Raw genomic sequence first — 14,720 nt, forward strand, 5'->3', positions numbered from 1 at the left:
CCCTCGGATGGCCTCTATCTGCTAAGGCGGTGACGCCGAAACTGCTTAACGTCATCTCACCAGGCGCCATCCTGCACAGGCTCACACACCGGTGTGTCTCAGCGGGACCGTCACGGGAACTGTCAGAAGACTCTCCTTTCTCCTCGCAGAGCTGGGGCCCAGGCAAAAGGAGATTTGGGGTTGACAAGTTGTTTTACTGAGTAAAATGCGCTTTTTCTGCCCTACACAAAGCATCGGGGAAGCCAGATGCATGCCCTTGAATATTTATGGTCTCACAGCTTCTTCCATTAATAATTCATCACACATAGTGACGTCTACCGATCACTCAGGCCTCACAGGCGAGGAGAAGGGACAGGACCCCTCCCCCACCCTCTGGACGTCCCTGAGCCCAAAGTGGACAGATGGGGAGCCACATGTCTTGTTTGGATCACCCTGTGAAAGATAATGACACACACTTTATTGGAATTTTCTACAATAGGCCTTTATTGCTTTAATAAATCGTGGGTGGAGGGTGGGGGGCGGGGGAGGGCAACCATTAGGAAGAAAATGTCGCTTTTCCAGCCAAACTTCTAAGAGGGGCATTTGGCTTCTTTTGTTGTCATGGGGCCAAATCCTGTTGTGAAATTAGTCTGTTAAACACGTCAGGAAACTTTTGGCCCTCATACAAGTCATCTTTGTCTCCAGCTCACAGAGCTCTGGAAATTACAGACACCTTTGTTTCTGATTATATATTATAGTCATTGCAAGAGTGTCAGAAAAAATTAAAAAGTTCGGAGAAAAAGTCACCCGTAGCCCTAACACGTTAGCGTCATTCGTGGCTTGCTGTGTAACTCTAGGATATACCAACCTACATGTGTAAACAAGTCTGTGTAAAGCAAAGTGGTACGTACTATAAGGTCTTGTTCATACGTTTCTTTCGGTAGAAATGCACTGTAGTCCTCATTACCTATGACTCACATCCACACACAATTAATGGCTTCATGGCTCGATTGTACGTCTCATTCTGTGGCGTCTTATCAGATTCCCTGCTGATTGCTTCTACTTTTTTCTATTATTGAAAGAATGTCGTGACGAGCCTGCTCTTATCACCACGTCTCGCGACTGGTTTGCTTTCCTCCCATCCTGATGGAGACCGTCTGTGTCCACAGGGCTGGCCTTCCTGCCGTTCCACTCCTGTCCCGCGTGTGTGAGTGGCAGGCGATGACGTCACTGATCGTGCTACCGAAGGTTCCATTTCCTCCTGCACTGTTAAGACTCGGGCAGACGCGGTAAGAATGGGCGGCAGGGAAGCCACGTCCAGACCGACTTGCTGGGGGCGGGGTGTCCTGCTCACAGAAACAACTGGGAAATCGTCCTTTGGAGACCTCAAGGCAACAAATAATGATTGTTTTTTCCTTTGTGCAGACTTAGCACTTCAGTTAAAGCACAGACGCATGGCTTGGGTGGCGAATGAAATATGTTTATTATTTTTTAAAGTGGCCGGTGTACACCAGGTCAGGCTAGCGTTGGCCTTCCCATGTTCCCATCAGAAGCCACTTGATTTTCCAGAGGGAGGCACACAACTTTCAGAACTTCACCATCCAGAAACGTCCCCGTGGGGATTCTGGCTGCACAGCCCAGAGGACACACTCAGTGTTTGTGAGTCGAGGACCAAACCAGCGCGTTTTAAGGCTCCTTGTGATCCAGGAAAGGGAGGCAGAAGGAGGAAGTGTCAGAACTAAACGGTGCACAGTTTCTGCTGTTCAGGGTCTTCCGGAGAATGCCACCCCCATCCCCAGCATCTTTAACACGATGCTGCTCAGACATCTCCACTCTTGCAATGAACGGAGCAGAGCGAGTGGGCTTCTCGGACCTTGGCTCTGATGAGTAAATACAGAAGTCACGTGACTGCGGGGTCTGCTGTGAACCAGGTCACGTGAGTGAAAATGCTGCCAGGCGCTGGCTCCCTATGGTCACGTGACCCCCAACAAGGGACAGTTTTAGCAAAACAAAGGACAATGCAGCATTTGTTGCACTTCGGACACCCTTACCTTGACCACTGAGTGCCGCTGCTGGATTTATGTGCAAATGAAAACCATCATTTTTTTCCTCAATGTATTCCGTGTTTAAACTGATCTAAAGTGCCTCCCATATTGTTAATGGCCAATAAATGTCACTGAATCACCGTGGGCTCATGGGACTGTGTCTGTACTTCACGGGCAGCGCAACTCTCTGTAGTTTTCACTGAGTCCAGTTTCCAGAAAATCGTTTAACTGGAGCTGAAAAACATGGTTTATGGTCGTGCTTCTTACAAGCAAAAATAACTCTAGCTAGAGGTTATCAAAGTGGCTGCTTTACCCTCTGCACATTCTGAGGTGATGGATGTATTTGGCCCTCACATTAAAGAAGGAGCACGTATGTTTTCCTAGAGGGGAAACCGTATTTAATTCAACCGTGTCTCTGTCTTTCAGGACAAAAACAAGTCTCCCCAGGGGACGTGTGCAGCAGGAAGCCTGCCGGCAGGCAGGCCGGCTTTTGGGCCGTGATCCCCTGCAGAAGCCTGAGCTGGCATTTGCTAGATGCCCGAATGCCATAGGGGAAGTCGCAGGTTGTAGAAAAGTAAACTCTGGAGAAAAACCATCTTGATTTCTAGTTCCTGCTTTGAGAGCTGCTGGTGGAGAAGGTGGCACTCAGCTGCGGTCCATTCAGTTTTAGATTCTGTGTTTATTCCTCTGCTTCTTCCAGGAGAGATTCCAGGCAGGAGGGGAAAACCCGTGTACATTAGGAAGGCTCCATCCTGCAGAGCAGTGGTCGCTGGCTAGGACACTCTGCCCCCAGGCCAAAGGCACTTGAGTCTGTGAACCCCTGACTGGACGTTTAAAGGCCGACTCATTTTGCAGAGCTGGGGAGATGCCGTAGGCTAAGGAGTGATAAGAGGTGGATGTATTAACGTCTCCTAAAAGACACCCTTTGTTCTTAGACAGGATGACTCAGCATGAGAAAGGGAACAGTCTCCCATAAGTTAATTTAAGCGTTTAGACCCTGATGCAATCCCAACAAAGATGCCTCCGGGCTTTGTCAGGTGCTAGACAAGTTGGTGGGAATAACATTCACCTGGAAACTGGTATTTAATACTATTAGGAAATTATGATGACGAACAGGACATATGCGCCCTACCAGGTATCACGACCATCTCTAAAGCCTCTGGGTAAGAGAGTGGGACATGAGACCCTCAGCAGCCGAGTGGAGGGCGATCGAGAAAGGGGCAGCGTTAGGCCACGGGACAGGTCAGCAGGGCTGCCAGGCTGAGTACTGTGCTCTCAGCTGGTTTCAAGCTCACAGAGCCAAGGGCCCTCTAGCTGGCTGTTACATTTTGCAGGCTTTACATTCTTGTACATCACACACACACACACACACACACACACACACACACACACACACGATGCAGTGAGGTGACTAAAATCTCCAAGCTCAGAGGAGGAGCCCGGCCAGCTACCCTGAGCCCCCAGGAGGGCGTGCTCCAGGGGGGAGGGAGACCCACGGAGGGGCTGCTCCTCTGGGGTTCGGCGCCTCTGCAGAGCTGGGGTTGAGACCTCTGAGCAGAGCTGCGGCCAGCTGGGAGCCCGGAGGCGAGGAAAGCCACGGCCGGCCCCTACTGGGATCACCTGTTGTGCCCAGGTGAGGCCCAGGCCGTTCCGGAATTCCTCTTCCTCCCCCAGTCCTGCAGGCTCTCCGGCCCCTCCGAGGGCAGAGCCTGCCGCACACTCGGTGTGCAGAGCAGGGCACCGAGCTCTGCCAGCAGCTTGCGTGCAGAGCCAACGGGAATTCAGAGAAGCTGGTTGTGAGGCATGGGAGGAACTCCAGCCCAGCGTCTCCTAGAAGATGGGAAGGCGGCGCGACAGACACACCTGCCGAACGTGGTGAAGCTCCGCGCGCGGTAATCGCAGGCGTCTTCCCTTCTTGGCACGAGAGGCCGGGCCTGGTACTGACACGCGCTACAGGGCATGGGGAGCTGTCCTGGCGACCCCACAGGCAGCGCTTGCAGAGATCGCCACGCCCACCCTCAGCACACGGCCTAGCGAGGGGGTTGTGACACCTGGCGCAGGTAGAGGGGCCGCTGCCTGTAACAGTCACCATCCGTTTATGATGAACGTTACTTGCTTACCTGATACAAGCAACCAAGAGGGAATGTGTTTCACAGATATTTGAATTGCACCCTGGATACCCAAGCTCAATCATCATTTTCCTCCTGTAATATTTCTTGTAACATGTCATAAACAGCTTTTGGTATTGAAATGAAGCAAAATAATAATTCATTAATTGCCACTGTTTCCTCCTTGTAGCAGTGTTTCCTGCTCTAGGTAAGTATAGAGGGTGTTTATACAATGTATATTTTAAGTGATATCTGGGAAGTGCTAAATACATGTGGCGTGAAAGCAGTCATGGGGTTTGTACGTCTCATGAAAAGATTAATAATAACCTCAGTAGGAGATTGAAATTAATATTAGAACAACATCTTTCTCCAACAAGGTGTACAGGATGCTGGGGGAGTCAGGAAGATTTGAAGCCACGAGGTGCATATGGGACAGCTGCCAAAAGCTTCACTTTATAGAAAAGTTTGAAGAAAATAAACCCCCCCTTTTTTTTACAGTAAGACAAACACTGAAATTATGCAGTAGAATGAAAAATTTCATGTGGACTTTCAGCTAGAATAGACTTTAAATGTTTTACCCTTGATTCTGATGTCCTGTCGCTAGAATTCCCGTGCTGAGTGTTTTGTTCTCTGCTGTGGGCCTCGCCAAAGCTTGGAAGTACTTCCCTTATTATAACACTAGACTTTGGTGGCATTTGGTGGCCTCTCTTCTTCCAAGAAACCCTGGGGAAGGTAACGTAACAGTGAACAGTGTGTATTTTAAAAACTTATGCATTTAGCACTTCAAGGGATAGAGACAGAAAGAAGAAATATCTCAGGATATTGCCGAGTAAACCCTCAAATACGTTGGCTTCAGGAGCTGAGAGGCCTGCATTTTGCACTGTCAATCATGACGTCACAACTGGTAACGTCCTCCTCTGCTCAGCGTCTTTGAATAAAGACCACCTTTGCAGTAAATGCGAGACTAAGCTTCAAACCAAGACCACACATTTGCGCAGATTTCCTACTTTTGAAATCTTGATCGACATAATTTATTACATACAAAAGGATACATATAGGTAATCATCTGTATTATAATGATTCAAAGATTATTATGATACCTAATTTTTGAATTCATGCTTTCAAGGTATTGGGGACATAGCAGAACCAGAGACGGCTCTACTGCCCAAGGTCCTTTTAAAGTTTTGTACAGTTGCCTGGGTTTTATATCATCATATAAACCCTACATCGTCACTTAGCTGTGTTGCCTCACTAGTTAGGTGTCAATTTGTAGAGGACTGAGGCCATAGTTCGTCACATGTCCACCTTTCTCCTTAGTTACCAGTGTTGGTCTCCTAGCAGGCATTCACATGCCAATGAAAAATAGCAATTAGCAAGTTAATCCACTGTCCTCTGAACATGCACGTTTGGTCAATGTGACTTCCTAGTCCTCCGTTCTGAAACTATATTTGAGAAGCCAGAAGCTTCATGACAATTGTTTTGCTCTAATCTTATGATCCAAGGATACACATTTGAATCAAGTCCATACAAATGAAACCACAGCAAATAAACTGGTTTGACAGATTCTATGAAACTAATCAATTTTTTTCCCCATGGTTTGTGAACAGTTGCTTCAAAATGGAAGGAGGTATCTGATTTGACTTTTAGCTCCTTTGCTAAGTTGATGGGCTACCAATTGGAACATTTGGCTCGTGTGTGTGTGTGTGTGTGTGTGTGTTTACCACAAACAAAACCATAGAGCCAGTATTCATTGGTCTTACAGATGCAGCTATGTACTGTAATATGTTTAGAGAACAGGTTTTGTGGCCAAATACTGTGACGTACATGATAAACATTAGAGTAAACTTACCACGACCTATACAACAGAGTATTTGACATGGGGATTCTTGGAATAATTGGAATCATGGTTTCCTACTTCCCAGGTGTCCCCGTTACAACTTCTTATGTACTTTTGGAAATTCATTGCAACCTGCCCATATTGTTGCGTGTCCTCCCTCTCGTCTGCCTTGTCTGACTTCTCACATACAAGGACGATAACCCTCTGGCGTGGATCCTGGAGAGGAAAGGGCGCTGTCTGGGCCAAGTCCGTGGCTGGTCGGCGAAGGGAGAAACAGCAGATAAATCCGGCCGCGCCCCCCAGTCTGCTCCTGGAGACCCACGTTCCTGCCGAGGAGGGAGGGAGTGACACTCTCTTCCTTGTGAAGATGACCCTGGAGAACGCGAGGGTCTCTCTTCCAGGCAGTGCTGGGGGGACACGCGTGGGACTGGGAATTGCACTGAGTTGTGGGAACAGTTCCTTCCTCCCCGAGCCCTCAGACTCAGTGTTGCCTAGAAAAGAAGTTCTTGAAGGCGCTGTTGTAGTTCTTGTTGAAAGCCGTGTAGATGAGGGGGTTGAAGAAAGAGTTGGAGTAGCCCAGCCACAGGAAGATGCTCTTCCAGAGGGTGGGGAGGTCGCAGGCGCAGAGGGGGCTGATGAGCTCCGTGGTGAAGAAGGGGGTCCAGCAGAGCACGAACACCCCGATCAGGATGCCCACCATCAGGGCGGCTTTCTGGTCCTTCTGCTCCCTCCAGGTGTCCCCTTCTGTCTGGAAGGTGACAGTGGCGTGGCGGGCCGTGAACGCCGTCTGGGGCTGCTGAGCAGAGACCTTCAGCTGGAAAAGGTAAGCAGGAGCTTCATGAAGAGGCACCGTCCCTGTCCTGACCTCCAAGAGGAATTGTCTATGGCCCAGGTGACAGCCCTGTGAGCAGAGGTGCACCCGTCTGGTTGGCATGAGTGTTGCTAAACGGCCGTTCCCCCCACTACTCTAGGGCCATAGCTCCTTCTGCCTAAAATTTCAGTCGTCTGAAAAGGAAACAAGCAAATTGACTTGTGATACGTTAAAAAGACTTAAAAACAGAGGAAAGAATTTCTTTTAAAAAAATCAATTATGCCAGAGGGTGAAAGAAGCTAACGAAAGACACATTTGTGGCTACATAGGAAATATTAAAAGGCGTGAGGGAAAGTAAATTTTATGTAGTAGAAAAATTCAAGCAGTGAAAATCTTTAACGACCCTCAAGGCCGTGTGTGGCTGGTACGTCCAGATCATTATCAGAAGAATACCTCACCTCTTCAGTTTCTGTAACACGCCTAGAAATGCAGCAGGTGGGACCTGCTTCCAGGTAAAAGGTACCCGCTCTGACACGTGATCAGATCAGCTGCTCTGTATGTGAGAATACCCACACTGCATACAACTCAAGACATTACTAAAGAAATAGCAACAGTCCTTACGGAGAAAAGACACGACCGTCAGAAATATTAAGTGGAGTAGAATGCATGAGAATGCACATTTATTCTCCCTGTGTTATCACGAATCTGCCTTTTTGTACAAAGATGCAAATTCTGGGCCATGTTCTAGATGGATTAATACGACCACATGGCACCTATCAAAGAAACATTGCCCACGTCGTCCACCTCTTCCCTCAGTGATCAAGGAGTGGCCTCTTTGCCTCAGGGAAATTACGGGCATCAATTAAATTAGTCAACACATCTTTCGAACTTACATTAGGCCTTAAAGCTGTGTGTTACTATACGTAGTGATTCCTGAGTGGGAACCAAAACCACCTGGCGTTTTTCCACTGGTTGATTAATTGTGACTCATTTCCACTTCCTCCTTCTCCAATCACACCTCTGGTTGCAGACTTATAATGCAGCGCTGTATTCTCCTCGCCACGGGAACAAATCTCACGATTGTTGTTTCCGTAATGGAAGAAGTGTCTTCGCCCCACACAGAACTTGGAGACTCTAGTACCAAATCCTAACTTACTACGGTTTGGGGATTATATTAAAAATAAAAGGGACAATACCGGATTTGATCTATAGTAAGGAGTTCAGTCTCTCTCCTAAAATCCAATTTTTTAACGGAAAGCCAACTTGTTGAACAACTCAGTATGGCCCTGGCTGCAGCACATAAAATTGGTAAAATAGAAGACAGGCTTATCCAGGAATAATTAGCATGTTTTAGAATCATTCACTTCTTTAACTTGCGGTAGAAACATCTTGAGGCGTTCTTTAAAAATGAACCAGTGTGAATCACTCAGTGCCTTGCTGCTGTCTGAGCTGCTCCTGAACTGAGGCTCTTCAGAGAAAGTCCAGAAGCACAAGCATGGATGTTGCCTTGTCAAACCAAGAACTTTGGAAGAAGCAGATGGCCCCACGAGAAGGCGACTGACTGGGCAGCACCGGGAGCCGGCACACCCACAGCTTCCCTGAGGTTGGTCACACTTCTTGCACGGACCCTGGGTTCTTTGTCCTGTGTTGAAATCAGGCTTTTGAATGTCAATCCGGAACCAGGATTTGTGGTTCAGTGGGACCTTTCGTTAGGGCCTTCCGAGGACTAACTCTCCAACACCCGCCTTACAAACAGCGCAGAGAGATGAAGCTCTTTCAGGGGAGGATCCCTTAGGACAGTAACTGTCTGTAGGGGGTAGACAACTTGAGGTTTTCATGGAAAGAAAAAGAAAAAATGGGTGACAGTAAATTATGCAGCCTAAGCTCTCAGGGCACAACAAGCCAGTTTCAGTATCTCAACCCAAGGAGTCCTGGCTACTGGATTTTCCTTTGGCCAATGTGTGTGTGTGGGGGGGGCAACCCCATAGCTAACATGCCATGCTGCCCTGCCTTCACACTACGGAGGAGGTAAAAGCATCTCTTTTTAAGCCAAAAGAAAAGGCCACCTCACTGTCTCAGGGAATGTTTGGGACTTGCTTTCCTGAACAGCACAGGAAAATCCCGAGTCCTGACTTGCAGACCTTCCAGACTCTCCTTACCATGCTTCTAGTTATGCTGGTCTGACTCCGACATGTTCCAGGTCTGTGGCCCACAGCCTTGTGCTTCCACACAGCACCGTCCTGACCAATGATTTAAAATCCTGTGGGTCGAGGTGCAATCTGAACATCAGCTCTCCACACAGGAAACCTCGTCTTCAAGGAGAAACAGCGGTGGTGGACTTGGGCCCGTCCCTGGTGGTGTCTCTTGAAGCTTTGGCGGAGTGAGGCTCCGGAGGTGAGTGTCCGCACAGCCTCAGGGCAAGACCGAGAGTTCTGTGGCCCAGAACCAGTCTGAAACTGCGCTGCCAACCAAGGACCATTCCCCTCGATGGCCTCGCTTTTGCAGGCCAACCTGTCAGAGTCACCCCTCACTTCTGAAAGCCAGGCAACCAGGGATGGACTCACTTCAATCAGCTCCCAGCGGGAGGAACAACCAACCAACACAGCTGCTCAAAAGGTGATGGAATCCGCTTACACGTCAGAAAGCCCACCAATCCCTGAACTCCACAAGTCCCCAAAATACCACTTAGGGCGAGCCCCCCGCTTTGCTCACAGAGAGTGTGCCCACAGGCATAGCTCTCCCATAGCCCCGTAAGCAATACGCTCTGCTGTCTTTTCAGTCTAGATCTTTAGCAGTGATTGCATCACCCTTGGGCAAGGGCGAGGCCTGGCTCTCTTGTGGTGCCAGTTCCCACCTCCGTGTCTGACGTGGGTTAGGCTTTCAGTGCACGTTTGAAGAAAACTCAGCAGATGAAGACACAGGGAAGAAGTGTTGTGTTTCCCTAGGTAACACAGCCAATTGGTGGTAAAACTGTGTTCGGAAGCTGTGGCCCCTGCTACCACGGAGAAATCAGGAGACCTGGTTAGCATTGAACCCTTCACGGTAACGTGAGCACAGAGGCATGCTGTGCAGACGCTGGCACCACTTAGAGACCTTGCAAAGCCAAGGGACTCATTTTTGAAAGTTTTCTGGCAGAGACAGAGAAGAGGTGAACCAGTGCTGTAATATATATAAAAGCACAAAGATGTCGCCATGATTTGCCTCTGCTGTCCCTGAAGGATACAGTGGGAGACCTTCCCTCTCGCGGTAAGCCCTCAGAGACAGACTGGTACCTGCTTTTTCCTTTCGAGGTGTTTGGTACTGACTGGAGACTGTGTTTACCTGGGTTGGCATCTGGCAGAAGAGGGTCCATGTAAGAAGGGCCCTTGATGACATCCGCCCTCTTGTTCTTGACCTGGAATCTGGGCAGGAGGTCACACACACAAGAGCTCCCAGCGGTCTGGGATCTAAAAGTCAGGGTTTCCCGAATCTGGCACTACTGGCGTTTTGGTCTGAACTATTCTTTATTGTTGGGAGCTGCCCTGTGCTCTGTGCAAAGTTTAGCAGCACCCTCTACACACTGGATGCCGCTAGCGCCCTCCCACCAAGTCTTGATAATCAGAAAAGTCTGCAGACATTCCCAATGTCCCCTGGGGGGGCGTTGCAAAATCACCCCGGGTTGAGACTATTCTAGATTAAAGGACAGGTACCTCTGACCCTCTTTTCCTTTTTTCTCCCAGAATGACGCTCTTCCCTCCCTCGCCCACCTATACCTCTGGTTGCTCTGAGCGTGATTGACTGATTATCAGTGGAATTCGCTCCTGACAAGCAGAGCATGGAGGTCACTGCTTCATAGACGAAAGTCTTCACGGGAAAGGTAATGTCTTCCTCATTCTTTTCCCCCCTTGCACCAAATCCACGCTGTGTGCTCAGTATGCTTAACTGAATTTACCTTGATGTCCCCCGGCCAACAGAAGATGGGGGCTGTGGAGATTTCTGATCTCAGTTAAATGTGTGACTTAGGTTCAAGGGACCATTCCTGGCAGTGCGTTTGGGGGGAGCAGCCCGCATCCAATGGGTCCAGTTCTCATACAGCTCCCGCATCTTGAACCACGGGGTCAGATTATTAAGAGTTAACAACAGGCAGGAAAGTGTGGCTGGAGAGGAGATGAGAAGAGAGCCCTCACTCTCGCTGTACCAGTTGTCATGCAGTAAATGCCGCTTGGAAAGAGCCGGGGGACTGCCTGCCTTAGATTTTTAATTTCCTCCTGAAGCTTTGCTCGTGTTCAGGAAGCAAACAAGTGGCCCTCAGCTGCACATGCCAGCATGTCGCCCAAGGCAGTGGGAGCAGACAGCTAACGCAGGCTCTGAGACGGCTGTAAACAGCACCTTTAATCACACATCAGGAAGGGCGGGTGCTGCAGAGTGGCAGTCAGTCATCCAGGAGGTACCATAGTTTGCAAAATTAGTTGCTTTAATTTGCAAAGAAAAAAAAAAAAAAACCAGACTGCAATGAAACCCTCACACGCATTGCCTGACGCGTGGTAGTCTTCCTGCCAAGTCAGATACCATCTGTCCCTTCCCTCTGCTGGAACACCCCACTCCAAGTGCGGAAGCTGCACCACCGTCTAGTGCAGCCCCAGACACCGACTTCTTCAGACGGTCTAAATTTGAGAGCCACATGGGGCCCTGCAGAATCACGTAGTCCACACCCCTCGTTGCACATTTAAGGACGTCATCCGTCAGAGGTGGTAAAGGACCGTGTTAGCTCTGCGGGGCTGAGCCTGGCACAGCACAGTCAGCCTCTGAAGCTTTCTCTTGCTCTTCCAGTCAACCCCCTTCCCTTCTCCTCGCCCCCCAAGCCCCCAAAACCTTAAACATCCCGAAGTTCCACTTTCTACAAACGTGAGGAGAGGTGTACTGGGGGTAAAGCCTGTGCAGGTGTTTCTAAGGATGATGGTAACACCCACCTCCACAGCTTGCGGCTCGGGGGAGACGCGGTTGGTCTTGCGGGAGCCCACGCGGAACCTGGCGGCCTTGTAGATCTTCCAGTACACGAAGAGCACCACGCAGAGCGGCAGGTAGAAGGCGCCCACGGTGGAGAACACGGTGTAGGAGGGCTCCCGGCTCACCTGGCACTGATCGCTGCCCTCCGAGTAGGTTTCGCCCCAGGCGAAGAGCAGCGGGGCCAGCGCGATGACCGCGGACAGCGCCCAGGTGAGCGCGATCATGACGTTGGAGACGCGCTTGCGGGCTCGCAGCGTGTATTCCAGGTGGCGGGTGATGGACCAGTAGCGGTCCAGCGCGATGGCCGTCACGTTCCAGATGCTGGCCGTGCAGCACAGCACGTCGCACGCGACCCACAGCTGGCACAGCCGCCGGCCCAGCTGCCAGCGGCGCCCGGACAACTCATGCACCAGGCTCAGTGGCATGACCAGGGCGGCCACCAGCACGTCCGAGATGGCCATGGACGCCACCAGGTTGTGCGGGACGCGGTGGAAGGTGCGCACGCGGAGAATGGTCGCCAGCACCAGCAGGTTCCAGGCAAACGTCGCCGCCACCAGACATCCCAGCAAGGTCAGAACAAGCACACCGAAGACAGAGAGCAGGGGCGAGTTGGGGCGCGGGTCTTCTGCGCCGAGGCTGCGGTTGGTCTCCAAAGGGGAGGGGCTGGAGACGGAAAAGGAGGTTTGGTTCCCAGGCAAATCCATCTCGGGGTCGGGAGAACGCGCCAGGGCGCGTGCAGAAGGGGCGTTCAGGGGAACTTATGGGAGCCACTCCGGATGTTTGTAACCTCTGGCCGGTGGCGCGGTTTGAGGGGAGAGCCTGCGAAACCCGCCCCAACCTCCTGCCCATGAGCATCTGGGGGAGCTGGTCTGGCGAAGAGGAGGGCGTTGGGCTGCAAGCCGCGGCAGGTCCGAAGCCCTCAGAGGCTGGGAAAGCAGAGCCGAGGGGCTGCGTCTCTCAGCCGGGGCCGAGGCTGCAACATGCCCGGGGCTCTTCACCTCGGCGGAGACAGCAGGCTGGTCGCCCAGAGCCGAGCATTTCCCGAGGCGGGGAGAAGCTGGGCGCCCCGGGGAGTGAGCGCCTGGAGAGAAACGGGTGCGTCAGAGCAGGAGTTCTCGCCGCGTGGCCTCCCCACCCGCCCCTCTCCAGGGTGCGGGCTGCAGCCTCGGCTGCGCGCTTCCTGGGACCTGCCTGCTGCTCTTCCCCGCCGCCTCCGCACCCAGTGTGGGGCCGCAGCTCCAGAGGGGGAACCCTCGCGCGCCCACCCAGACCGCCCTCATCAGACTGGGGTCCAGCGTGCGTACGGCGTCAGCTGATAGTCGCCTGTCCCCGCCTCCGGCCGGAGCGCAGAGCGCGGCGCTATCCGTGGTGCTACCGCCTCTTCCCGCCCGAGCGCGTCGCTACGTGTGGTGCTGTCCATGGTTCTGTCGCTTCTGCCTGAGCTGAGGTCCCCGTGGGGAACAAGTCTACCAAGGAACTTTTCTTGCCACCCCCACCCACGTTCTCCTAGAGGCGGTTTGGATGCCTGGAGCAAGTCCTCAGGCGCTTGCCTTTGGTACATGTGCTCCAAGTGTCGGGTCTAAGACGATATCGCTGGCCTTTCTTCTCCGGCAGGTTTCAGTCCATCATCGTTTCCTTCTTACACAACCCCCAGCGCTCCCCTTAAAAGGATTTTTACCTTTAAGGAGAAAAGATAAGATAGCAGATACTGCGGGTCCTAGAGACGGCTGAGGTGTTGGAGCCAAAACGCTGAATCCATTTTCCATTTCCTCGGAATCACAGAGAAGATGCGTAGACTCTTCAGCGGGTTTACTAAATTTGCTTCCAGTGAAGGAAAAAGCTGGATATGAGTTGTCACAAAAGCTCCATCTCACTTAAAGGGGGGAGGGTCATTTAACTCCTTCCCCGCACACATCCCATCACCATATACACACCCACCACCATTGAGAGAATATCAAAAGCTCCTACCTGGTTATGATTTAAAGCACTTCACAAATAGAAACCCGATAGAGCAGGATAAAATAAATTGGAACAAGGAAAATGCGATGACCTTAAGCAATTTGGAAGTGCCTCCAATGGGTGTTGTGAAATCCTGTACACTCACGAGTGGTTGGCTACAGATTTGGTGAGAAGCCTCTCAGCTATTTGAAAATGAGAAAAAAATATTTTCTTACAAGACTCGGTTTCTAAAGGAGTAAAAAGAATACACTGAGAAGAGAGAAACTCCTGCACTGGGACCCAGACGAGAGGACACGCTTAGGAAATGATGAAGAGACTATTATTCGTTAAATGAAAGATTACTCACTGAGCTGCACCACCAAATATCCCTTAGAAACAGCAGGTGGTGCAGGGCTACTGTGTGCAGCTCCTGCCAAGGGGAAGACTTGTGTTTACTTAGAGCACATCATCCTCTTGGCGTCATGGAGCCTACGAGAATGAGATGTAAACTACGCAACCTCGTCTTTGAAAACAGTGCTCTGAGCAGCTCTGCAGGGGTCCACGGGCTGGAGGGATGGGTGAGCTGAGGCCTTGAGGTTGGTCGCTCTCAATACAGACCCTCAAAGGTACACGGGCTTGCGACTATGTTCCCCACCAGCCCTGCAAGGCCCAGCTGTCTGTACTGGTAGTAAGTGAGCAGCTGTCTAACAAGGGAATGAGCCAGGGACCACGGAAGATACTGTGTGAAAATGGGAGTGTCATAAAGTTAACAACTAAGGAGGGTGCCCTAACAAAGACGAGACCCAAGGGAGCAGTTCCAGAAGAACCAAAATCTGTTGAGAAAGTTTGGTGTATCGCATATAGACACAAAGGGAAAAAATCAGAACCTTCTAGCTGTGTCTCTTACAGCATGGCCATAATTTTATCTTAAAAAATGTAAACAAGTTTAAAATTCCCATGTGCCATAAAGCATCTCTGAAATGCCAGCTTTGAGGAATGCAGTTTCTTGGTTTACC

General features: G+C 50.8%; 1 protein-coding gene across 1 annotated transcript; it reads right to left on the reverse strand.

The window, feature by feature from the left end:
• Positions 1-2,905: 2,905 nt before the first annotated feature.
• On the reverse strand, positions 2,906-13,864 carry HTR5A (5-hydroxytryptamine receptor 5A). Its single transcript, XM_019742477.2, has 2 exons — positions 11,730-13,864; positions 2,906-6,783 (listed from the first exon to the last, which is right to left on the reverse strand). Exons 1-2 carry the CDS (start codon positions 12,468-12,470, stop codon positions 6,451-6,453), a joined length of 1,074 nt encoding a protein of 357 aa, XP_019598036.2. The 5' UTR covers positions 12,471-13,864; the 3' UTR covers positions 2,906-6,450.
• Positions 13,865-14,720: the final 856 nt, after the last annotated feature.

Source organism: Rhinolophus sinicus, linkage group LG11 (assembly GCF_036562045.2).
Source record: "Rhinolophus sinicus isolate RSC01 linkage group LG11, ASM3656204v1, whole genome shotgun sequence".
Lineage (NCBI taxonomy): Eukaryota > Metazoa > Chordata > Mammalia > Chiroptera > Rhinolophidae > Rhinolophus > Rhinolophus sinicus.

Bases quoted from the DNA above. Each gene is read 5' to 3' on its own strand.
- HTR5A (XM_019742477.2), bottom strand. From the start codon at position 12,470: ATGGATTTGCCTGGGAACCAAACCTCCTTTTCCGTCTCCAGCCCCTCC. The intron at 6,784-11,729 runs GTGGGTGTTACC...TACCTTTTCCAG, and splicing joins CCGAGCCGCAAGCTGTGGAG to CTGAAGGTCTCTGCTCAGCA.